The sequence below is a fragment of the Sander lucioperca genome, chromosome 19 (genome assembly GCF_008315115.2).
Source record: "Sander lucioperca isolate FBNREF2018 chromosome 19, SLUC_FBN_1.2, whole genome shotgun sequence".
NCBI lineage: Eukaryota > Metazoa > Chordata > Actinopteri > Perciformes > Percidae > Sander > Sander lucioperca.
The window spans coordinates 3,214,527-3,239,278 of NC_050191.1; the positions used below are offsets into that span (position 1 = coordinate 3,214,527).

At 41.5% G+C, this 24,752-nt stretch overlaps 1 protein-coding gene across 10 annotated transcripts in view; it reads right to left on the minus strand.

Annotated features, from left to right (window-relative positions):
- cenpe (centromere protein E) overlaps positions 1-24,752 on the minus strand; it is a 37,460-nt gene that overhangs the window by 1,276 nt on the left and 11,432 nt on the right. For 2 of the 10 annotated variants that reach the window (XM_031323887.2, XM_031323886.2), the window contains exons 22-51: positions 23,877-24,054; positions 23,608-23,762; positions 22,513-22,692; positions 21,658-21,774; positions 20,912-21,091; positions 20,643-20,792; positions 19,466-19,612; positions 19,026-19,241; positions 18,828-18,920; positions 16,635-16,889; positions 16,047-16,208; positions 15,598-15,825; positions 15,069-15,230; positions 14,628-14,855; positions 12,810-12,971; positions 12,376-12,603; positions 11,669-11,752; positions 11,388-11,504; positions 10,596-10,829; positions 10,202-10,423; positions 9,986-10,081; positions 9,008-9,088; positions 7,272-7,382; positions 6,980-7,165; positions 6,670-6,879; positions 5,052-5,264; positions 4,465-4,668; positions 3,048-3,236; positions 2,791-2,891; positions 2,366-2,463 (exon numbers count right to left, since the gene is read on the minus strand). In XM_031323887.2, coding sequence (XP_031179747.1) covers positions 2,366-2,463; positions 2,791-2,891; positions 3,048-3,236; positions 4,465-4,668; positions 5,052-5,264; positions 6,670-6,879; positions 6,980-7,165; positions 7,272-7,382; positions 9,008-9,088; positions 9,986-10,081; positions 10,202-10,423; positions 10,596-10,829; positions 11,388-11,504; positions 11,669-11,752; positions 12,376-12,603; positions 12,810-12,971; positions 14,628-14,855; positions 15,069-15,230; positions 15,598-15,825; positions 16,047-16,208; positions 16,635-16,889; positions 18,828-18,920; positions 19,026-19,241; positions 19,466-19,612; positions 20,643-20,792; positions 20,912-21,091; positions 21,658-21,774; positions 22,513-22,692; positions 23,608-23,762; positions 23,877-24,054 — 4,987 coding nt within the window. Of the gene's footprint in view, positions 1-2,365; positions 2,464-2,790; positions 2,892-3,047; positions 3,237-4,464; positions 4,669-5,051; positions 5,265-6,669; positions 6,880-6,979; positions 7,166-7,271; positions 7,383-9,007; positions 9,089-9,985; positions 10,084-10,201; positions 10,424-10,595; positions 10,830-11,387; positions 11,505-11,668; positions 11,753-12,375; positions 12,604-12,809; positions 12,972-14,627; positions 14,856-15,068; positions 15,231-15,597; positions 15,826-16,046; positions 16,209-16,634; positions 16,890-18,827; positions 18,921-19,025; positions 19,242-19,465; positions 19,613-20,642; positions 20,793-20,911; positions 21,092-21,657; positions 21,775-22,512; positions 22,693-23,607; positions 23,763-23,876; positions 24,055-24,752 lie in introns of all 10 variants that reach the window. The other 8 variants (XM_031323889.2, XM_031323891.2, XM_031323890.2 and 5 more) reach the window with 8 other exon arrangements.

Sequence of the window (24,752 nt, forward strand, 5' to 3'; positions counted from 1 at the left end):
AAAAAACACGTTTCCACCCTTCAAATTGGTAACAAATAGCCATAATACCACCCATCACCTGACACATGCTTAGGGCTGTGCAATTAATCGAAATTTAATCGTGATTATGATTTCGGCTCCCAATGATCACAAAAACAGAATAAAAAAAAAACAATTATTTAGCTCATTACATTTTGCAAGTAAACTTATTTTCTCTTGTGTTCTGAATGAAAAAATAAAGTATTAAGGCAAATTTCACAGTTGTATGCGTTTTATTTTATTGTTGATTTAACTTTTTCCAGTTTTTTTAAGTTCAATAATTGCAATCTTTCCAGAAGTCAACGAGTAATCGTGTTAAATTATCGTTATTTCAATATTGACTGAAATAAATTGCGATTATATTTTTTTCCATAATCGAGCAGCCCTACACATGCTTTTGAATTAGTGTCAAGTTACTGTAGCGATAGGGACTTAAAAAGGTCCAATGTGTAGGAATTTCTCCCATCTAGCGTTGAGATCATATATCACAATCAACTGTCTCGCGCCACACAGTTCAAAGTACGTATTACAGCTACGGTAGCCTTCATGCTTCAAAAAGCTGGTCTTTTGCTCTTTTCAATATCCTTTTTCTTTTTCTGGGCGAAGAAGACTCTGGTTTCTGAAATTTTGATTTTGAATATGTGTGGTCCTCCATGTTTCCTTCTTCAAACTTGCGGGGGGGGCCGGGAAGCGACGATATCCATTAGCAGTAGCTGTGAGTCGAAAACACGAAAGGCGGAGCAGTATGTCCTGTATGTCCCTTACCGGCTAACGTATTTCAAGATGGCGCATGAATATGGAGCGTCTACCCCAGTTCATGCGAATGCAAATGTAAAATTTCAAGCCAAAAGGAATACTTGGAATTGATGGTGGAGGTAAATAATCATGAAAAAGGACAAGTTTGTGAATGGGCAACACCGATTTTGATAATGAACAACTAAACACGTTACACACTGGACCTTTAAGTTACAGGCAGTTGTGTCTAGTCACCTATAAAACACCTATAGATAAAAACGGCAAACTGCCAGAAAACGGCCCGATAATTACATTTATCCTTGTTGTCTCAACATACAGATTTTAAACAAGTGTGATGCTACATTGTTAAAGCTGGCCAGTATTGCTGAAAGAACTTCCAGTTAGCTGCAAATACCAGATTTGTAGATGTACTATGATGTTCTATGATTGATGACTATTTTGCTAAACTAAGTTTTTTTTTTTTCCCCCTCCCCCTGCATGAGACTTATTGGGCTCTGTATGTCTGGCAAATATGTTGGCAAACAGGTACTAATTTACACATCCAGCAGACACAAAGCAACATTAGTATTTATTTTAGAGTCCCGTTTCTGGCCACATGATGAATGTTAATCCATCACTGTAAAGAATGCTATAAAAGGATACATAGAGGTTCTGTGGGCAAACCTAATATACAAGAAAGCATTCTCTCACGTCTTTTCATCCTCTTTCTTTTAGTAAACAGCACAACACGGAGAAACAGCAGGGATTTGTTTTGTTTTCACATTAAAAGTAACTATATGTAACTTTTCAATATTTCTGAAAAAGGGTAATTAATATATATATATATATATATATATATATATATATATATATATATATATATATATATATATATATATATATATATATATATATATATATATATATTTATATATTTTTTAAAGATTACTTCTGGGCTTTTCCGCCTTTATTTTGACAGGACAGCTAGGTGAGAAAGGGGAGAGAGAGAGAGAAAGAGAGGGGGAAGACATGCAGGAAATCATCACAGGGCGGATTTGAACCCTGGACCTCTGCGTCGAAGCATAAACCTCTCAGTATATGTGCGCCTGCTCTACCCACTGAACCAACCCGGCCACAAATGTGTGATTTTTTCATCTGATGATCATAAATGATCTGTAACAGCACGGTTTTCCCACACAGAGTCACAAAATGATTTACGGCAGGGGGGGGTCACAGATTTCGGCGCAACAGCGGAAAAGCCTGTGTTAGTGTATCTGGCCAAGTAAAGGGTACAGGAAACGGAAATTAAACGAAGAACAACTAACGGTCAAAGCTAAAAGGGAAAGTGACAGATGGCGGGCGAAACCCTGAGTCAATCTTAGTCGGGTAAGGACTGAGCCTTGGTACACGGGGCACATGCTCAACCAGGTGATCTACCATTGGCGCCCCAGTTTTCACATTCATTTAATTATGTTGACTTTATTCAGATCGTTTGTGAGATTAAGAGTTTTGAAAATCAAATTTACCACCTGAAGTTGACCGCTGCAGGCAAGTATAACTACATTTTCACAAGATAAAAAAACAACAACACACAGACACACTGCTGACTTACTTGACACCTCTCCTTGCTGCTGTGATCTTCTTAAGGTCTCTTTGAGCTTCCTCAGTGACTCTTCCTTTTCCTTCAACAGCGTGGTCATCCTCTGGATCCTGAGAAGGACAGACCTCTGGTCAGAACAGTCATGGAATGAACAGAACTAACCCCTTAGTGTTTTCTCTTGATAGGGAGAAAGAGGACAGCTGATGTTCAGCTTGTGACTTTAAAGTGTCAGATGTACAAAATATTACTGAACTGATCCACCCCATCAACCATTTCTAACGTTACGGGGAAGCCTCTTTTACCATCTGCCGACACGTTTGAGAAACGGCTAAGGAGAAGGTAACCACAGAAATCCTGAAATTAGAACCACCCGCTAGGCTCAATCAATAAATAAGACTGAAACACTAATGGTCAGAATGCATCCAAAGGGCTCTTACTCTTCTTTGTGTTTATCAGATGCTGAACTCAACGCCACCTCCATTTTGAACAGTTTAGTCCGGAGATTTTCCAGCTCAACAGCACTGGGTGACGCATTTTTCTAAAACAGAAAATGAGCAAATATTATAAAGCAAAGCTGCTCAATGTTGGCCAAAAACAAACACACAAATAAGCCAAGAGTATAATGTAAATGTATGAAAAATGAGCCTCAGAATGTGCCGTCAATTATAATAGAGACAGCTTTTAGGTCGGTTACCTTTAGATGATCCTCAGACTCTCGCAGTTTGCTCCTGAGAGTTTGGATTGCCTGGTCTTTCTCCTCGACTTCTGCCCGGCAGTCCTGCAGCTCAGTCTGCAGCAGCTGGGTAGCCTGCTTATGGTTGGACACCCTGTTGCTGGCTTTGATCTGAGCATCCTCCAGCTTCTCAGTTTGTACACGAAGAGCCTGAAAAACAAACATGTCGGTCACCATCTGTAAATAGAATAAGTGTCGTGCCATTTTGAGATGAGACAATGGATGCAACTGCTACGCATAGAGACTAGGGCTGCACAATATATTGTTGTTTTTTTTCTATGTTAGTTCAAAGAAAATATCAGTAGAAAACTGTAAAAATTAATTCATTCTTTTAGTGCTGCCTTTTATATTCAACTCAATGTTCAATTTGCTCAATAAAGAACATTGGAAATGATTTCCTTTCATTCAACAAGCAATTTGTTGTATTTTAGCCAAATAGTGAAAGCAGCAGAACTGAGTTCACTTTAATATATATTTATTGGGCGCCCGGGTGGTTCAATTGGTCGATTTGGAGGAGTTTGTTCTTTGACGCAGAGGCCCAGGGTTCGGTTCCGACCCGCTGCCGTTTCCTGACTGTCTTTCCCCTCTCTCTCCCCTTTCGTGTCTGGGCTGTCCCAGTGATTGAAGGCGGAAATGCCCAAAAAATAATCTTCAGTAACATCATTATCGCAATATTCAACAACAATATCGCATATTTTCCTCATATCGTGCAGCCCTAATAGAGACACGTTAGGGAGAGAAGAAATCAACTGATTTGTACATTTGTATATTGTCCCATGATAAGACCCAAACCTTCAATGGGTTATCCTGTCTGTGGCTCTGTGCTCTAGTGAGTATCTCTGGCAGCAGGACAGTGTATGTAGAGGCCCGGATACTGGCGAGGTCAGTGACTCGAGTCTGTTCGGTGTGTTCTGTGCCGTTGTCCGTCCGAGGGGCCATCGGCCTTCATTTTGGCTGATTTGACATGTATAATCGGCAGGGGCGGGCACTGCCGGCAGTCGGACTCAAATGACCCATCTGATTGGTAGAGTGCTAACCCGGAAATGGGGAGCGGAATGAGCGTGACTAGAGTCTCTCAAAATCTGACGAAAATCTTTTAAACTGACCTTTGTTGATCTGAAATGAAGACAGATTCAGCAACTGTATGGTCTATTTCTCGCTTAAAATGTTTTCAGAAACACGTTTCGGTGAACTATTTTAGTACAATATGAGATCGTATTCTGAACAAGCCGCCATGACAGTCTGGCTTTGAATTTCTGGAGAAACCAGACCCACGTGACGTTCAAGAACACTGTTACTACAAACATGATATTAATCAATGACATCGGTCAAAAGCACAAATAAAAAAAAGACATAAAAACTGATTTGTTAGACATACTTTGACTTTTTCTTCAGTTTGCTGGAGCTGAAGCAGAAGTTGCTGGTTGTCCTTCAGCAGGGAGAGCTCTGTTTTAAGAGGTGCTCCCTCCAGCGCCTGCAGCAGAGTGGAACTCTTACTTCTCTCCTCTCCGAGTTGAGAATTAGCCTGATCCTCCAGCAGCTTCAGCTCTTCCTGCAGACCATTCTGTTCATCGATGATGCCCTGCAGGAGTTAGGTGGATAGTATGACATGATATATTAAAAAAATCACTAATTTACTAAGCACTAATCACTGCAATACATACACTGTGGAAAAGAAACTAGTGCCTTGAGTTTTTAAGGCAATTACAAATGATAACAGTGAAGACAATCAGGGTGAAACCAAGACTTCTTCCTACCTGCTAATGAAAACTGCTTCTGGAAATGGGCATGGCCATGAATCAATACCTTGACTTACTGAATGTGTAACTATCATAACATAGACTTGATTCTGATTAGAAGTGACTGATATTAGTGACCGTTTCTGTAATGTTTTGAGATATCCTGCTAGCTAACAGACAGGACCAAAAACATGTAACAACTAGATAAGTGAATGTTAAACACTACCTGCAGAGTCGATCTCCTGGTGCGTGCCACTGCAGATGTGTGTTCCAGCTCACAGCTCAGGATGCTGTCCATCCTGCTGAAGTTGATTGGCTCGTTGGTAAGCATGGCCTGCAGCTGCTCCTTGAACCTCTTCCCGTCTCTGATCTCAGCTGACAGCTCACTGGGGTAAGTAGTCATGTTGGCCCAGAGCTTTTCCAAAATGCTGGTCATTTTCTACAAAACCAAAAGATCACAACGTTTCAGTACAGTCACGTTGGACAAAATGGAAACCTCACAATCACAAAATCTAGATGTTACAGGTTTAAGAAACAACTTTAGTGAGTTTACAGCTCATTTTTATAATCTGAATAAATTCATTGGCTAAATGCCCCAACTGTAAAGTCCCATTTGGACTGGATTTATTTCAGTAGTGGAGGTGGGGTGAGTTTAACGTCTTTTTTTTTATTAATCAGCTGAAAAAAAGAAAATAGAGATCAAAAACATTTTTTGCTAATCTAAAAGATGGACACATGCCAACACCAACATATACAACAATGATGACAGAAAAAAATGAAGTCATCAGGACAGCAAGACCTATGTAAACGCTAATCAAATGCTCTGTTGTAACTAGTTACAGGGATCATTATTCTGTTTTGAACATTGTTAGCCTACATTTGTTTATATTTCGGCAAATTGGCAGCTTTAAAAGTATGCTGAATAGCTATTAGCAGTTTCTGTTTGCAATATACCCATGGAGGTACAGACAACTATGCTGGGGTTACTTTGATACTGAACTTAAAAATGTGCTTTAACTCTCCTGCGCCCCCCTGGAGAAGCTTTGGCTTTCTTCTAGTGACCGTGTCTATTACAGAACATATCCTGTAACTTCACTATGGTTAAAAATTAGTTAAATTACAGAGGAACACAGTGAATATTTAATTCCCCACCTCCCCCTGTAAGGACGGCGACAGGCTGGATGGGTGGCGTGAGCGTTGCGTTTCTGTTGCGTGTCAGCTGCATGGATTTTTCTATGTCTTTACACACCAGAAACGTGTCTGACGCTGCTGCTGCTGCTGCTGCTATACTTGTCTGTACACATGTATGTTTCCCATTGATGAAATGCATTCAAGCAGTATTATACTTCATGTTAAACATAAATGTATACTGATTTAATTACAGCACAGACAACGTCGGCAGTATTGACGGCAAAATAGGCTACAGAATATTTCGTTCTGTATTGACAGGGGCAATATTTGAAATTTTTATTTTTTAAATTACACTTATATCTGCTTTTATGTCGAAACCTAGAGACTTTCAGACATCAACATGTAATGTATTAATATGTATGTGTGTCAAAATGACATATAAACATCTTTTCCTATTCTATTTTGCCTGGAAACGCTTGAATAATAGGCATCGGTTCTATTTCTAGCATGCACGCGTTTTCGAGCCGCGTCTGAGACGTGCGTGTCGCGCAGGCAGTGTGCAAGCTCTAACCTGTTAACATGGGAGCCGAAATTAAAAACGGACACGCCACGCAGCTGACATTCAAGCCACGCATCCAGTCTGTCGCCGGCCTAATGTTAATCACGTCTAAAATGGGGAGACAACCTTGAAAGGGTTGTGCAGCAGAGCTCACCTGCAGGTAGAGCTGCCTCTTGTCCAGCAGCTCAGTCAGTCTGTGGTCCCACAGTGTGTTGAAGTCCTCGTCTTTGACCGAGTAGCAGGGTGCCTGTGCTCTACACAGCAGCACATCCTGCAGACGCCTCTCCTCAAACACAGCCAAATCTTTCTTCACCAACTCCTCAAACTGTTTCCTGTAGCCCCGTGCTTGGGCCTGTAGGTGCAACTGGGGAAGCAGAGAGCAGGAGTTCCCAGGTTATCACCTGATCAAAACAGTAAGACCTTTATGGAATTTCAAAAAAATAAAAAAAAAAATTTATATTTACCCTAATGTTTCTCCCACACTCGGCTGCCTGCTGCCGCACCTGGCACAGAGCGATGTAGGCTTTCTTGGTGGGTTCTGGTAGAGAGTTCAGATAAGAGTGCTTCACGGCAGACTGTATTTCTACCGGGTCTGTGAACTTAGACTTGGAACAAGTGTCTATAAAGTGCTGGAGTTTTCTGAAGGACTCCTGCAATGATACGAGTTCAGTGGGATCAGCGTTATATTGAACCTAATATGTTAGAATGGCTTTGCTTTTTAGCTGCCGATTACTAAAAACGAGTTGGTGACATTACCTGAAGCTGCTCAGTAGAGTCCTGCAGTCGTGATGACACCGTCTCCTTGACTCCACTGGTGCTCAACTGCTCTTTGAGTGCTGAGATGGTTGTGTTCGCTTCACTGAGCAACTGAAAGGTGAAGAGAAAAAAAATCCAAACCTATTATATAACATATTTTTATGCAAGTGATACAATTTTGTATAGATATGGCTCTTCTCCACCTCAAGCTATATCAATATTATCATCTGCCTTTTCAGACATCTCCGCAGAACCTCAAACTTGTTCTGAATGATTTTTATTCAAGAAACTAATACTAGCTTTCATCTGCCTCCCATACATATACACAATATGGAAATTGAAGTTGTAAATATCTCTGAATTTAGTTAAAGAGTAGTCTGACTTTTAAATCTCATGTGGAAATACTAGGGGTGTTAAAATTAATCATTGCATATCGATGCATTGACAGACCATAATCGATTGCCTAATCATGTTACTTGTTGATTTTAGGGTCACTGCTTTATTTTGTTTTTGCTTTTTGTCTGCTGTATTCAGACTCTGTTCCTTTCAACATGTGTCTTTTTTAAGAGCAGATACAATAAAAAGGGGAGTTCATATATATCTGACTGCTTGAGTTTGTCGATGAAAACCAATATATACGGTACCAGTCAACAGTTTGGACACACTTTCCCATTCAAGTGAATGAGAAAACGTGTCCAAACTTTTGACTGGTACTGTAATAATTGAGGAGGTGACGCATTGTGATACTGAATCGTTGACAGGATAATTGTAATTGAATCGAAAGACTAGTGAAGATTCACACGCCTAGGAAATACGGGCACAGAATTAGGGCTGCACGATATGAGGAAAATATGCGATCTGCGATAACGTTGTTGAATATTGCGATAACGATATTACTTGCGATAAATAGATATTAAAGTGTACTCAGTTCTGCAGCTTTCAGTATTCTGCTAAAATACAACACATTTCTTATTGAATTTATAACAAATGAGAGGAAATCATTTCCAACATTTTACTGAACATTGAATTAAATATAAAAAAGGCACCACTAAAAAAGAACATTTTAAAGTGCAGTTTTTACTGATATTTTATATGAATATCTGAGTGTCTTTCGCGATATGTCGCAGCTTTTTGCGATATGTTAATTGCGGCAGTTGATATTGCGATGACGATAAAAAAAAGAAAAAGAAGAAAAGAAAAAAAAAAACGATATTGTGCAGCCCGACACAGAATCGTGAGAAAAAAAAAAAAAAAAAAAAAAATCTTTTAGGGGCTAAAATAGGACAGATAGACATTGACGTCTGATTGAACTACACTGTGGAGATAACCTTTATGCTTACACTGCTTGCTCTACCTTCAAACAACTTGATGCAGTTTACCACTGTGCCCTGCCTTTAATTACAGGAGATACATGTACTCATTACTGTGTGTGTGAAACACTATATGAATACAGTAAGCTGATCTTCACTAGCAACAAAAAGAGAACTACACACCACATTTTCTGTTTATTAACATCTCCTACTGAAGCTGCCTTAGTACTGTATACCATATAGTACATCTCTGCTCTATTTTTAAACTACTGTTCATCAGAGCAGATCCGAGGACTTGCTAACTTCCAGTTCTTTGCACTATATAAATGAAATTAATTACTTTTAAACTGGAAAGTCTCATTCCAATGAATAAATGAATGATTCGAATGAATAGTGGACCTCTGACAAGTAGGACTGCTGACAAACCTGCTGGGAGGCGTCGGCATCAACAACCGCATGACTTTGTCTCTCCCTGAGCATTTCAAGCTGCTCCTCGAGCTGCTGCACCTGACAGCAACAACAGAAGCAGTGACAGGTCATTCAAAACAGGAACCACAGCAAGCACAAAAAGAAACAAAGGCACGTGGACACCACTGGATGATTTTTATATGTGTAAAAGGGTGGCCTTTGTTTGATATCATCCATTATATCAGAAACGTTCTCAGTCGCATCTTTTAACTATTGTTTAGATAGAACATCACTCACAGGACAGATAAGAAAACATTTATCACAAACTAGAGCTGGGCAATATATCGATATCGTGATATGAGACTAGATATCGTCTTAGATATTGTAATATGGCATAAGAGGTGTATTTTCCTGGTTTTAAAGGCTGCATTACAGTAAAGTTATGTCATTTTCTGAATTTACCAGACTGTTGTAACTGTTCTATTATTTGCCTTTACCCACTTAGTCATTATATCCACATTACTGACGATTATTTATCAAAAATCTCGTGTAAATATTTTGTGAAAGCACCAATAGTCAACACTACAATATCGTTGCGGTATCGATGTCGAGGTATTAGGTCAAAATGATTGTGATATTGGATTTTCTCCATATCGCCCAGCCCTATCGCAAACCGTTTTTCAGTAAATGTATCTCTGTAAACTTCATTACAAGTGTATTCAATTATCATATCCATTTACTTTACAAAGAACATCTGAGGATTAACAAGATGCTTCCTTCTGGTTATTTTAAAAAGGATAATCCCAGGTTATTAAAAATTGGGTTTTATTTATTTTTTGCAGCCCTGCTTCCATCACATGTAAACTGACTTGTGACTGTGATAGGCGGAAAGCGCCTGGACCAATGAGCCCAACATACTTTTTTTTTTTTTTTTTAAACTTGGCCCGGGACATGGCTTATGCCGAACCCTGACTATAAAAAAATGTTTGGACCTACTCTTTGTTGCAGCTTGGTCTCTCGTTCGCCTCCCTCAGCCTGCTGCTGCGAGTTCAAATCTTCCTGCTCGCGCAACTTCTCCTGGATGGCTGAGATCTGTAGTTTGAAGAGAACACAAATTAACTGACTAATTAACATAGAAGTGCTTTGAAGTAGCCATCTTATCTATGTTAGTGTTCCTGGATTTGCAATGACTCCATAGTTGTATAAATGTACCATCTCCATCCTGTCCTCCAGCTCTGCCTTGAGCCGATTCTTCTCCCGCCTCTGTCCCTCCAGTAACTGCTGCAGCTGCTCTCTCTCCTCCCTGAGATAATTCACTTTGTACAGCAGCTTCTCCGTCTCCTTTGTGGATGTCTGACAGTTGGCCTCCTCCTTAGAAAGCAGACGGTCTCTCTCTGCTTCAATACTCTCCAGTTTCTCAGTGAGAGTCCTCATCTGTGAGGAAGGGAGCAGTTAGAAGGAACGTTCAAGCGTCTATTTAAACTCCAGCAGCAGCTTTAAACAGTTTCTTATCCAAATCTCCTTTTACGACTGCTATTGTGTGTACAAAAAAAACAGTGTGCAGCCCTACAATGAATGCTATTTTATAGAAGTACTGGACACAAACCTCAGTTTGCATTGTTTCCATCCTGTCCTCCAGCTCTGCTCTGAGCTGATTCTTCTCCTGTCTCAGTCCCTCCAGTATCTCCTGCAGCTGATCTCTCTCCTCACTGAGAGATTTCACTCTGCACAGCAGCTTCTCCATCTCTTCTGTGGCGGTCTGACAGTTGGCCTCCTTCTCAGAGAGCAGACTGTCTCTCTCTGCTTCAATGCTCTCCAGTTTCTCAGTTAGAGTCCTCATCTGTGAGGAAGGGAGCAGTTAGAAGGATCGCCTTGCTCAGAAAACAAGTTTCATAACAGAGAATTCCTGCTATCTATAACAGGGTTTCTACAGGTTTCACAAAGTCAAATTTAAGGCTGTTTAAGACCATTATGAATGACATTTAAGAACTATATCACGACATTAAAAAAAAGTCAGATGTCAGAATCCAGAAACATTGTCTGAAACAATTCCCTGATTTCCTCATTGGCATTATAGGACTGGTGTCTAGACTGGCTGCAATACAAGTTGCATGTTGAGCTCATTTGTAGTCGTAATCAGCAACATTTATTTGGACTAGCGACAGAAAGAACTACAACACCACAGAACTAAAGAAAACACATTCTAAAGCGCTGTGGGAACATTTAAGAGGTAGCGCTACACTGACGTAGGAAAATGAAGACTTGTTGAAAATGATTTAAGACCTAGAACACAATACTTCCGCAAATTTAAAACTTTTCAAGGCCTTAAATGAAATGTTAGACTTTTTTAAGACCCCGTGGAAACCCTGTCTAACAAAGTGAGGTATTAGACACTAACCTGTTGATCTAAAGAGCATTCCTTCTCCTGACATAGTTTCTCCAGATCAGAGTTTATCCGCTTCTGTGCACACAGCTCCTCTTGGACTGACGTCAGACGTTCTTGTGTTGTGGAAGCCTTGGAACAAAATGTTAACACCTTTAGTCAGTCAAATATACAAATGTATCACATTATAAATAAATGCACAACATGAATTATTCTCAAAACCCTCAAACTACAGAGTTGTCAAAATTGTATGACTTAGCTAAGTTGGACTGCCTTATAATAACCGGTTGCCTCACCATATTCATATTCTGCTGTAGATAATTTTCCAGCTGGCTCTTCTGCTCAGTCACAGATTGTAGAGACATATTCAGCTGCGCTATCTGAAGAACAAAGAAGACATTTTTAACAGCACATAGGAAAGAAGTAAGGAATACTGGAAATGATCAGTGTATTTCCCCAGTAAGTCTGTTGCAACGACGTGGTCATTTTGCTTTATGGTTTGATTCCTAAATCAAGGGAATTTAAAGCCAATGCTACAAACATGGCAACCAATACAAAGTCAATTAGGTGCGTTTCCATTAAGTGGGTAAATAAGCCGTCTACCTGAGCACAGGGTTCCAATGTCAGGAAAAAAGAAAAGTTTGGCTGTCTAGCAGGTTCATTCTGTTTATTCAACTTTTTCGTTTATTTGTTTGTTGGGTAGGCATTCGGTTTTCCAATTTTTGGGATTTGGATAGTCGTTTTTTTTTTTTTTTTTTTTACTGTAGAATAACAGAATCCTTAAAAATGAATGCCTTTAAATTACACAGAAAGACACATGTTGCACATGTACTCCTTAGGGAAAGATGTAGTGTAGAGCGTGTCAGAGCTACGCTGAATGACAGCATGGCAGTCTATAAACCTTTACAAATGGAGCTCAAAATGACCTAACTACATTACTTTTGGCGATAGAAACAGACAGGGGTGATGGCAACAGAAGGCAGTCCAACTCGTTGTCACAAACCTCAGTTTGCATTGTTTCCATCCTGTCCTCCAGCTCTGCTCTGAGCTGATTCTTCTCCTGTCTCAGTCCCTCCAGTATCTCCTGCAGCTGATCCCTTTCTTCACTGAGAGAGGTCACTCTGCACAGCAGCTTCCCCATCTCCTCACTGTGGGTGTCGGCCGTCCTCTCAGACAGGACACTGTCTCTCTCTGCTCGCACACTCTCAAGCTCCTCAGTCAGCCTCTGAGTCTGTCAGGAAAGAATGGAGAACCAATTGTTATTTCAAATAGGAGGGCCATGGATATAATATCTGTATATTAAAATGCATGAGTTCAGATGGTTATCAAATAATTCCAAAATGTCACTAAAATCTGTTGATCTATACAGGAGATGACAGCCAGCATTAGACAGCAGTTTCACTTTGTAATTTTTTTATGTATAAAATGTAGTCCTGCCTGATTTTGGAGCTCTTGCAACTGGAGGGTAATCTCTGCATCACGCTCGTTGCTTGGTCTGCCCTCCAGCTCTGCCTTTTGACTCATCAGCACACTGATCTCATCCTGTAGAACTCTGCTCTTCTCCTGAGACACCCTGAGTTCCTCCTGGTTCTCCATCATCTGAAAGACATTACCACCACGTGAGTTCACAGGTGAAGATCTCTTCTGCACAAAGTCACTAAAAAGGAGTGTACTTTTCAGGATCAACGGACTAGTGATCGTATTGCTGAGTTGACTCGTTCGCTCGTCCAATGCATTTTATTGTACAGTTGATCCTGTGTTAACCTACGACTAATAAAGTAAAACTGGAACCCAGATACGACAGCAGGGGTCAGCAACCTTAGGCATGTGTGGTACCATTGGCATGTGGTAGCTCAACCAATGGCGCACTAGCAATAAGTGTGCAAGACAGTTTTTTGGGGATATTGTCCAATTAGCATGCAAAATGACCTCTTTTACAGCCACTGGCAAGAGCACAGCCAGTTATTGACAGTAGTTTGACTTTTTCACAGAATGTGGCGTGAAGGAAAAAACAAAAACAAACACTGAGCAGGCTCGGTAGATAATGGCAGGCTTAATGCTGATGTGGCACACTGATTAACAAGAACATTTTAAAATGGCACAACATATTAAAAAAGGTTGGCAACCCCCTTCTAGGGTCCATATTCCTCCACTGGGTTTCACATCACAATTGCACACAAGGAGAAGAAACACACTAACAGTATAAATATTAGGAGTGGTACGGTTCAAGAAAAAACAACCGAACCGCTTGGTTCGGAGCGTGCGTGCGTTGCACGGTTCGTCAGTCCACTGTTAATGTGCACTAACCACTTACTGCCGCAGTGCCCACTTTCGACACCTATGTTAAAAGACTTACTGGAAACGACGAGGGGGATGAGCGTGACGAACGCAACACATGGCAGCTGATTGGACGAACGCGTCACGTGGTTCTTGCTGCTCCCGAATTTCAAAACAGACTCTAATGGCGTCTCGTTCTGAATACGTTCTCGTATTTTACGAAAATAGTTCACCAAAACGTGTTTCTGACAACATTTTAAGCGAGAAATAGGCCGTACAGTTGCTGAATCTGTCTGTTTTTTTCATTGACAAACGTCAGTTTAAAAGATTTTCGTCAGATTTTGAGAGGCGCCAAGCCGACCGCTCCTCAGGAGTGTGGAGTGCTGCAGGTCACGTCACATGCAGAAATGTCAAGTGGGAGAGACGAGGAAGGCTGCCCGGAGTTGGAGGATGCGCCAGCGTCGTGGTGTGTGGGAACATTTTGGATTTCATGTTACCTATGATGACAGCGGAAATAAAACAATAGATAGAACTGCCACTGTGTGCATGTATTGTGCAACATGCATTCAATATGCTAATTTTAGCTATATATCATATGCTGAAGTATATTTCTGGAGTGTTAAAGATTAAAAGAAAAAATAACAAGAACCGTACAGAAACGAAAACCGCGATACGAACCCGAACCGTGGATTTTGTGAACCATACCACCCCTAAAAATATGTATGCAATACATTGTTAATAAGTTCTTTTCACTTTGCTCCTAATTTCTGTGTGCTCCTAAACATTTAAGAGCACAAGTACTCCGTAGAGCCCTGTAGCTGTATCATTGCACTGTCAGAGCTACACTAAATGACAGCATGGCAGGTTGTTGACCTTTACAAATGGAGTCTTGTCTCAAAATGACCTAACTACAAAACTAAATGGGGTGGAAACAGACAGGGGTGATGGAAACAGAGGGCAGTGCAACTCCTCACAAACCTCAGTTTGCATTGTTTCCATCCTGTCCTCCAGCTCTGCTCTGAGCTGATTCTTCTCCTGTCTCAGTCCCTCCAGTATCTCCTGCAGCTGATCCCGTTCTTCACTGAGAGATGTCACTCTGCACAGCAGCTTCTCCATCTCCTCACTGTGGGTGTCAGCCATCCTCTCAGACAGCACACTGTCTCTCTCTGCTCGCACACTCTCAAGCTCCTCAGTCAGCCTCTGAATCTGTCAGGAAAGAATGGAGACATAATCGTTAATTCAAATATTGGAAAATAAATTACATGAATCTAATCTCTGTATAACAAAATTCATGAGTTCAGATGGTTATTAAAACATTTCAAAATGTGTCTAAAATCAGTTGATCTATACAGGAGACAACAGCCAGCATTAGACAGCAGTTTCACTTTGTAATTTCTTATGTATAAAATGTAGTCCTGCCTGATTTTGGAGCTCTTGCAACTGAAGGGTAATCTCTGCATCACGCTCGTTGCTTGGTCTGCCCTCCAGCTCTGCCTTTTGACTCATCAGCACACTGATCTCATCCTGTAGCTGTCTGATCTTCTCTTGAGACATCCTGAGTTCCTCCTGGTTCTCCATCATCTGAAAGACATTACCACCACGTGAGTTCACATGTGAAGATCTCTTCTGCACAAAGTCACTAAAAAGGTGTACAATAACAGGGTCAACAGTCATCCATCAACAACCAGGGAACTGGGCTGTCTCAATACTAGAGCTGCAACTATTAGTCGAGTCCATTTCACCCACACATCCCCACAGGAAAAAAAGGTTAGTGCAGAGCCCTGTAGCTGTATCATTGCACTGTGTCAGAGCTACACTAAATGACAGCATGGCAGGCTGTTAACCTTTACAAATGGAGTCTTGACTTAAAATGACCTAAATAAAAAACTTTGGTGATGGAAACAGACAGGGGTGATGGCTACTGAGGGCAGTACAACTCGTCACAAACCTCAGTTTGCATTGTTTCCATCCTGTCCTCCAGCTCTGCTCTGAGCTGATTCTTCTCCTGTCTCAGTCCCTCCAGTATCTCCTGCAGCTGATCCCTTTCTTCACTGAGAGAGGTCACTCTGCACAGCAGCTTCTCCATCTCCTCGCTGTGGGTGTCGGCCAACCTCTCAGACAGGACACTGTCTCTCTCTGCTCGCACACTCTCAAGCTCCTCAGTCAGCCTCTGAGTCTGTCAGGAAAGAATGGAGAACCAATTGTTATTTCAAGTATTCGGAGGGCCATGAATATAATATCTGTATATATCTTTATATCAAAATCCATCATGAGTTCACATAGTTATCAAATAATTTAAACATGGATCTTAAATCACTCGATCTATTCAATAGATGGCAGCCAGCATTAGACAGCAGTTTCACTTTGTAATTTCTTATGTATAAAATGTAGTCCTGCCTGATTTTGGAGCTCTTGCAACTGAAGGGTAATCTCTACATCACGCTCGTTGCTTGGTCTGCCCTCCAGCTCTGCCTTTTGACTCGTCAGCACACTGATCTCATCCTGTAGCTGTCTGATCTTCTCCTGAGACACCCTGAGCTTCTCCTGGTTCTCCATCATCTGAAAGACATTACCACCACATGAGTTCACATATGAAGATCTCTTCTGCACAAAGTCACTACAACAAGTGTACAATAACAGGGTCAACAGTCATCCATCAACAACCAGGGAACTGGGCTGTCTCAATATTAGAGCTGCAACTATTAGTCGAGTCCATTCATTGTACCGTCACACACAAACACTAAATATCTTTCTGTGCACCTAAACATTTAGAAGCTTGTGTACTTTTTAGAGAAAAAATGTTAGTGTAGAGCCCTGTAAACTGTATCATTGCACTGTGTCAGAGCTACAATAAATAACCTCATGGCAGGCTGTTACCCTTTACAAATGGAGTCTTGACTCAAAATGATCTTACTACAAAACTTTGGTGATGGAAACAGACAGGGGTGATGGCTACAGACGGCAGTGCAACTCGTTGTCACAAACCTCAGTTTGCATTGTTTCCATCCTGTCCTCCAGCTCTGCTCTGAGCTGATTCTTCTCCTGTCTCAGTCCCTCCAGTATCTCCTGCAGCTGATCCCTTTCTTCACTGTGAGAGGTCACTCTGCACAGCAGCTTCTCCATCTCCTCGCTGTGGGTCTGAGTGTCGGTCGTCCTCTCAGACAGCAGACTGTTGATCTCATCTTGTAGCCGTCTGATCTTCTCCTGAGACGCCCTGAGCTCCCCCTGGTTCTCCATCATCTAAAAAGACATTACCACGTCGTGAGTTCACAAGTGAAGATCTTTTCTGCATAATGTCACTAAAAAGGTGTGTACTATAACAGGGTCAATAGTCAACCATCAAAAACCAGGGAAGTGGGCTGTCTCATCACTAGAGCTACAACGATTAGATAATTAATGTATGAAAAGAAAATTTATTAAGCAACTATTTTGATAATTGATTAATTGTTTTAGTCATTTTTAATTCAAACATGCTAAACATGATCTAGTTCCATATTCTTGAATGTGGCGATTACTTGTTTTTTCATTATTGTATACAACAGTAAAATGAATATCTTAAGGCTTAGAACTGTGAGTTGAACAAAGAAGCACATTGAAAACATCACGTGTGCTCTGCGAATGTATGAATGCAGTTATTTACTATTTTGAACAATTCATAGGCCACACAATTAAACAAGAAATAATCACAAATACCTGTTCGCTGTCAGCGCAGTGGCGTCTCACACACACGCACACTGAGCTACACTATCATAGCACCAGTCATCATTCTCAACCCAGTTTTATGTTGGTTTTTTTTCCAAGACACAATGAGTGTTCTTTTTACTTTTCAGTTTGTACAGTGTTTATATGGACCGCCATTTATGAAGTAAACAAGCCTGACTTTGTCCGTCTCATTGTGACATGGTCTACTTGCATTCTCAGGACCGAGTAGAGACAGACTCTGGCAGAGCAAAGTCTCGGAGAGTAAAGCAGATGTAGTAACGCCGCTCATGGAGCAATGTCAGTAACTTTATTTGAATGAAATTAGTTTTGTTGTTTACTTCATCAAAGCCTGGCCCGATTGGGCAACTGTCTCTATACTCACAATGTTCCACTTCCCGGATTGCTCCGTTGCCGCGGGAAAATCCGCGGGATTTCACTCTTTTCGGCCGGATGTCTGTTACCTTCCGCCTTCTTTGTGTTGGAATTTTAAACTCCAGTCGATTTCTGAGGACTATGGTTAACTGCTCCTCAGATCTCTGCAGGGTAAATCCAGACAGCTAGCTAGACTATCTGTCCAATCTGAGTTGTCTGTTGCACAACTAAAACTACTTTTGAATGTACACATGTTCCACCAAAACAAGTTCCTTCCTGAGATTATTTTGCAGCAGCACCGCGGCTCTGCCCGGTACTTAGCACCGCCCAAGACGATTGTGATTGGTTTAAAAGGAATGGTAATAAACCAGAGCACGTTTTCCTCCTATCTAGGAATGCTGTGTGGACTAGCCAGACCCTCCTCCGCAGCGTTATGGAGGAAATTCTGGAAAGCGAGACTAGCAACTGTTTGATTGTATTTACTGGCTTGACGTATGTTGGACCGTTTAATTTGGTTGGGTTTCAGTGAAAAAAAAAAAAAAAAAACAAGAAAAAAAAAGAGCCACATTCTAATTGCATCTTCAGTCAAGAGTTTCAAAAGGATAAGGCCGTATTTATCTATATTTTCTTTATGGTAAACAACTCCCGCAAAGAGACTAAAACCAACAATGTGTTAGTCCATCTTTTATACTTTTCACTACCATACCCGTTGGTTCCGACTGAAGATGTAAATTTTTAAAACACGGTGCAAAAGTGTAGTAGAATTTTAAAAAGGCTCAGTAATTTCCTAACACAGCTGGATACTAGTTCTTAGCAAACATTCCTCAAACAGGAGGAAATCGTTGGTGCTCTAGTAAGAATTTGGGGCAGCAGGACATTGTATATGAGATGGAGTCAAAATAAACTAGTCTGTGTATGTTCATGATAATAATGGAACATGTCACCCAGTGCAACAGTGTATTTATTGCTTATTGACTGGACAACAATGGAGCTCTTAAGCCATTAAGCTTTGGGCACACATACTATTTAATTAGTGGTATACATTTATGGTTGGTTTGAGCCTTTTCATTGGACTTGACAATGAGAAAACTTAACTGCTGTTACCTCTTGCTGAAGGTGGGTATTTTTCTCATCATGTGGTTGCAGTTCTGAGGTCAGTATTTCTGGCTGGTTAAACCCACTTTGGGCTTGTACAACCTGTGGCAGATAAAACTCTAAAATGAAATTCTAATTCTAGCCAGATGGATATTAAATAAGCAGTCACAATCTAACAAAACGTTAGAAGAATCAATATTAACTTACCATTTCCATCCGGTCCTCCAGCTCTGCTCTGAGCTGATTCTTCTCCTGTCTCAGTCCCTCCAGTATCTCCTGCAGCTGATCCCTTTCTTCACTGAGAGAGGTCACTCTGCACAGCAGCTTCTCCATCTCCTCGCTGTGGGTGTCGGCTGTCCTCTCAGACAGCACACTGTCTCTCTCTGCTCGCACACTCTCAAGCTCCTCAGTCAGCCTCTGAATCTGTCAGAAATTGTTATTTCAAATATTGAGAGTGACATCAATATAATATCTGTATTTGAATAAGCTTGCCTAAGAATGTAAAAAAAATAAAAATAAAGACAAAAATCATCCTGAGTTCAGATGGTTATCAAACAATTTCAAAATGTGTCTTAAATCACTTGATCTATTCAAGAGACAACAGACAGCAGTTTCACTCTATTTGTTATGTACAAAATGAGTCATGCCTGGTTTTGGAGGGTAATCTCTGCATCACTCCCGTTGCTTGGTCTGCCCTCCAGCTCTGCCTTTTGACTCGTCAGCACGCTGATCTCATCCTGTAGCTGTCTGATCTTCTCCTGAGACACCCTGAGCTCCTCCTGGTTCTCCATCATCTGAAAGACATTACCACCACGTGAGTTTAATAGCGACGATCTTTTGGCACAAAGTCACTAACAAGGAGTGTACAATAACACGGTCAACAGTCTCCTGTTAACAACCAGTGAAGTCTTACGCTTACTAAAGCTTCAACTATTAGTCAATTAATTAAAATCAAAAAGGGAAGGACTTTAGATGTCATCAAGAAAGTTCTGACAAAGCGTTGGACAACTCAGAAAAGGGAAAGCACAGCTTGGCTCAGGCCCATGGGGGCAGGTGCATTTGCTATATAAAAACGGCGTGGGCGCTGGACGGGAAATTGACAACTGCATCAGTATTAAACTAGCAAAGACACTTTCCGTTGGGCTTTGCGCTGCGCCGGGTGCAAGATAGGGCCCTTTGAAGCCATATCCGTGGCAGGTCTCGGAGTTAATCAATAATCTCCTCAGTGGCAAGGTGCTAGGTGTGGGGGTTGGGGACAGGACATGTTGAATGGTAGACCGGAGTAGTGGTTTCCATTTTTTTCTTAAAAAATGGGGATCGAAGGGTGTGTAGTATTATGGGTTATCACACTGCTCGGCCCTGGGGAAGCTTATTCCACAGTGCTGGAAAAGGGGCTCTGACTCATTGTCAAACCTCAGATTCAGGAGGAGCAAATGTTTTTTTGTTGATAAATCAAAAAGTCTTGGTTTGTAGAACAAACATGGTTCTATTAGAAAGTACTGAATAAAGTATAATTTTGGTATTGGCATGGAAATTTACAGATTTTACATTTTTAAATTTTTTTTTTTGGCATTTAGGCCTTCATCAGCTTAGACGTGAAAGGGGAGAGAAAGGGGGAATGAGATGCAGCAAAGGGCCACAGGTCGGAACCGAACCCACGGGCGCTGAGGACTGAGCCTCTGTATATGGGCGCACACTCGACCAGGTGAGCTACCCAGGGGCCTTTACATGAATACTTGTAAAAACGAAGCACATAGTTATTGCAATTCAAGATTTCATTTTGCAAAAAGAGACCCAGTTTTGAAGATGCATGTAAAAACTTACACGTGTTTGCAGCTCCTCTATCTGTGCACTCATTTCATTGGGAGGACCATCCTGTTTGGATGTTTGAGCAGTCTCAAGCTGTTTGATGCGCTCCTTCTGTTCACGATTCTTCTCTATGGCCGTCCTCAGCTCCTCCTGATTCTCAATCATCTAATTTGGTAAAAAGAAAAGGTTTCTCTTTTCCCTGTGACATGGGACCAAAGCTGACAGCTGATGAACATGAAAGCATTTTAAAATCTGGACTGGCAAGAAGTCACATGATAACTCACTATCTCCACATTTTCCTGCATGTCCATCTGGAGCTGGTCTCTCTCTGCAGTGAGAGAGGCAAGTGTAGAGCGCAGCTTCTCCATCTCCTCTGCATGGCTCTGAGCACAAGCATTCTGCTCAGACAGGAGAGTGTCTTTCTCAGCTCGCACACTCTGAAGGTCCTGTGACAGACTGTGCATCTGTGGGGAAAAATTCCAACCATCAGTCACAACCATAGAAATGGATGACAATGCGCATCAGTGGGGCCGTGAACTGTGCCACAGCTCGCTTGGAGGAGACGTTCACCGGAGTTGCGGGGAGTGAGGAGGGATAGTTAGACCCAGCGGCAGTGGGTCAGCAGACCGCTAACGTTAGACCCAGCCCGCTGTTCGGCTCATTCTCTGTAACCGATGCAGCATAAAAGCACGGCGAGCCAGCCGGTGTTAGTTGGCTAACATTAGCTTGCTAATTCCGCCTTAACGTTACCCCCTCACCACATCGTTCACAGAAAACGAGCCGAATAAAGCTGTCACTCGCGGCGACGGCAATGTGCTTTGTGTGGATGAAGCATGAAGTTAATGAGACTCATTAAGCGGCTGGCTCTCTGCCTCGTAACGTTACTACTCCACTGCTCGTTTGTCCGTCAGTTATTCTGCTACGTTGATTTGAATGGAAGTGGCCTTTCTAGCTATTTCATTTCTATGGTCACAACACTGACAGTGAAGGATTAGTTTAGAAAAAACTGTTTCAGTAACATTTCACTCACATGTTCCCCTAAATCAGACTCCTTCTGCTCACAGAGTTTCACCAGATCGGAGTTCTTGTGCCTCTGCTCTTGGAGCTCTTCTTGGAGAGAATGTAGAAGAACTTGTGTCTCTGCAGCCTAAAGAAAATAAAGAAAATATTGTAAATCAAAAAGCAACAAAAGGGGCCAAAGTAATTACTAATAGTGATACTTAACAGCCTGTTTAACCATAAAAACTCAAAAGTAACAGCTGGAGAGGTTACATTGTGCAAGGGCAGTTAACTTAAAGAGGATGGCAACAGCTCTCAGGAAACTAAACAGAATAACTACAATTACAGTAATATTTGTACATTTATAGTTTCATACCTAACAGTTCGGTAGACTGCGAATCGGGGGTGAAGTTGAAACACTTGCATTTTTCATTTGGTTCGGTTAGCGTTAACATTGTGAACAAATTTCACATGGTCAAAACGGTCGCTCTTCCATTGGACAGAATATCTGAGTCTCAGAAATAATAGAGCAACACAAACACGACAATGCGTAAAGGGGAGGGCGATTATGATGTGTTGTCACACAGAAGAGGAGTGATGTGTGGTCATAAGAAATTATGGATTTGAAAGTCATTATCCATTAAATCATATACAAGTCTGTAAATTGTGATGTATTGAAAGATTGGAATTTCCGGCTAGTAAAACGGACCAAACTGCTCAGGTGTGAAAGCAACCTAGTTTGTATCAAGAGCTGTACGAAGCTGTTGTGAGATTAGATAAGACCGTTAATTGTTTAACAATATAAAATGCGTTTCTTCTTTCAAAAAGATATTAACAGATGTGTGTTGTTATCTTAACATTTGCAAATAGTAGTGCAGTCACTCACCATCTCCACATTTTCTTGACGGTCCCTCATGAGCTGGTCTCTCTCTGCGGTGAGAGAAGTAACCGCAGAGAGCAGCTTTTCCATCTCCTCCGCAGAACTCGGAGCACCAGCATCCTTCTCAGACAGGAGAGCATCTTTCTCAGCTCTCACACACTGGAGCTCTTCAGTCAGCTGATTCAGCTAGATATATCCAAATAAAAAACATCAGGTTACATTTATTGTATTACAACTTAATTGATCTACATTTTTTAATGCAAGAACACACCTAACCAGAGAAAATATGACCGCAAAGGTCTCTGACTTGACAAGGAATGTCATGTCTGAGTCTTCAAGTAATCCAACAATCAGGGCATATCTAATTTAATAAATCCTTCATCAGCGGCTGCATCTTCAAAAAAGAGGCAAGCCTGCCTCTCCGATGGTAGCCACGAACGGACTCTTCTCAGCATCAGAGCACTCCATGTCTGAGCAAAGTAAATCCAGCTGCTGAGTTTCACAGACACACTGTTGGCTCAGCTTTGATTTTCAGAATCTCATCTGAGCCGAACCTCCTGACACTGAGCTTGGGCTGTCGCTCTTTAGTTTGAACAGCGCACAGTCCTTTGGGTTGGTGGACACAAGTTCTCAATCATCATACTAAATACCTGAGCACCCAAGGAGTTTGTTTCGAGCCCCCTGCTGTTCTCCCTGTACAAACACGACTCTGTGGCCACTTTTGACTCCAACACCATCATCAAGTTTGCTCACGACACAGCTGTGGTGGGCCTGATCACAGACAAGAATGAAAAGGCCTACATGAAAGACCCGCTGGTGTCAGGCCAACAACCTACTTATGATCATCAGCAAGATTCAAGAGGTGATAGTGGACTTTGGGAAGAAGCAAGGAAGGAACTCCAGCCCCCTTAATCTCAACGGGTCCTTGTAGGAGAGGGTAGACAGCTTCAAGTACTTTGGTGTCTACATCCCAGAGGGTCTTACCTGGGCGCTGCATCCTGACTCGGTGTGACAAATAAAGTTGATTGATACAAGATTACATCCGATCACTGTAATAAGCTCAATCTGACACTGTCCATAGAGGATGTTTGGAGAACTCACCTGCTTTGTCAAATTCTCCACCTTAGCTGGAAGAGGCTGCAATGAAGCTAGCTCCTCCAGCTGAGCTCTGAGGGCTCCCTCCGCTTCTTGAGATGCTGTCAGCTCTCTATTCAGCTGGGCCGCTGTTCTCTCGAGTTCAATGCTGTCTATAAGATCTGGAGACAGAGGACACCTTACAACTCTGATCCAATTTTACGGACTGAATGTTTGCAAATCGGGTTTTATGTGCAGAGTTACACTATATAAAAACACCCTGACTTTAAACATACTTTTTGGGACATTTCCATCCAGCAGAGCGGTGAGCTTGGTGTTCTCGGCAAACACCACATTCAGCTCTTTTTGGAGATCGCTCTGCATCTTTCTGAAGTGCGACTTCTCTGTCTCAAGTTGAAAGCGCAGGCTTTTCACCTCCGCCTCCATCTTGTCATAGTTGGCATTCAGAGTCATCTGGAGAGGAGATCAGGACAAGAAACATTAAGTAAACAATATACAGATATTGGTGCACTGGCACAAGTATTACAAAATCATCAAGACAATAAAACACATAGAGCCAAACAGCCCGCCATGTAATAGACATGTCACAATCTCACTGATTCCAAAATACTTAAGCCAACTATTTGCTGTTTAAACCAACTTTGGTGTGCTTGCCCATTGGGTTTAGCTCTTAAGGTTGGTGTGAAAGCTATCAGTCAAACTCTAGTGCAAAAAAAAAAAAATAAAATAAAAGACCAATGCAGCAATCACAGCAAGAAGCCCCACGTAAAATTATAGTAAAGGATGTGTTCATTCTGTTTGGTAGAAACAGATAACATTTTAAAGTCTGTTTAGTCAGCCATGGGAATAAACTTGTTTTTATTTTCTCTCCATGTAGTGCTGATAATGCACGATGATATCATCAAAACAGTTCAACTAATGAGTTATCTACCCTCTGAATTACGCTACCCCATGGATGTATTAAGCCCTATACTATACCGTCGTGACAATGTCCACTAAAGATACGACAAATCAGTCTGTTTAGGCAGTAGCCTGTGTCGTGTTGATCAGATGAGTAGGTCTAGCAGAAGCGTAGAGGGGTTCAGAGCATGCAGACTTTAAGAAGAGGCTGTACAAATTATATTTTGTAACTTAAATCACTAGTTATTATA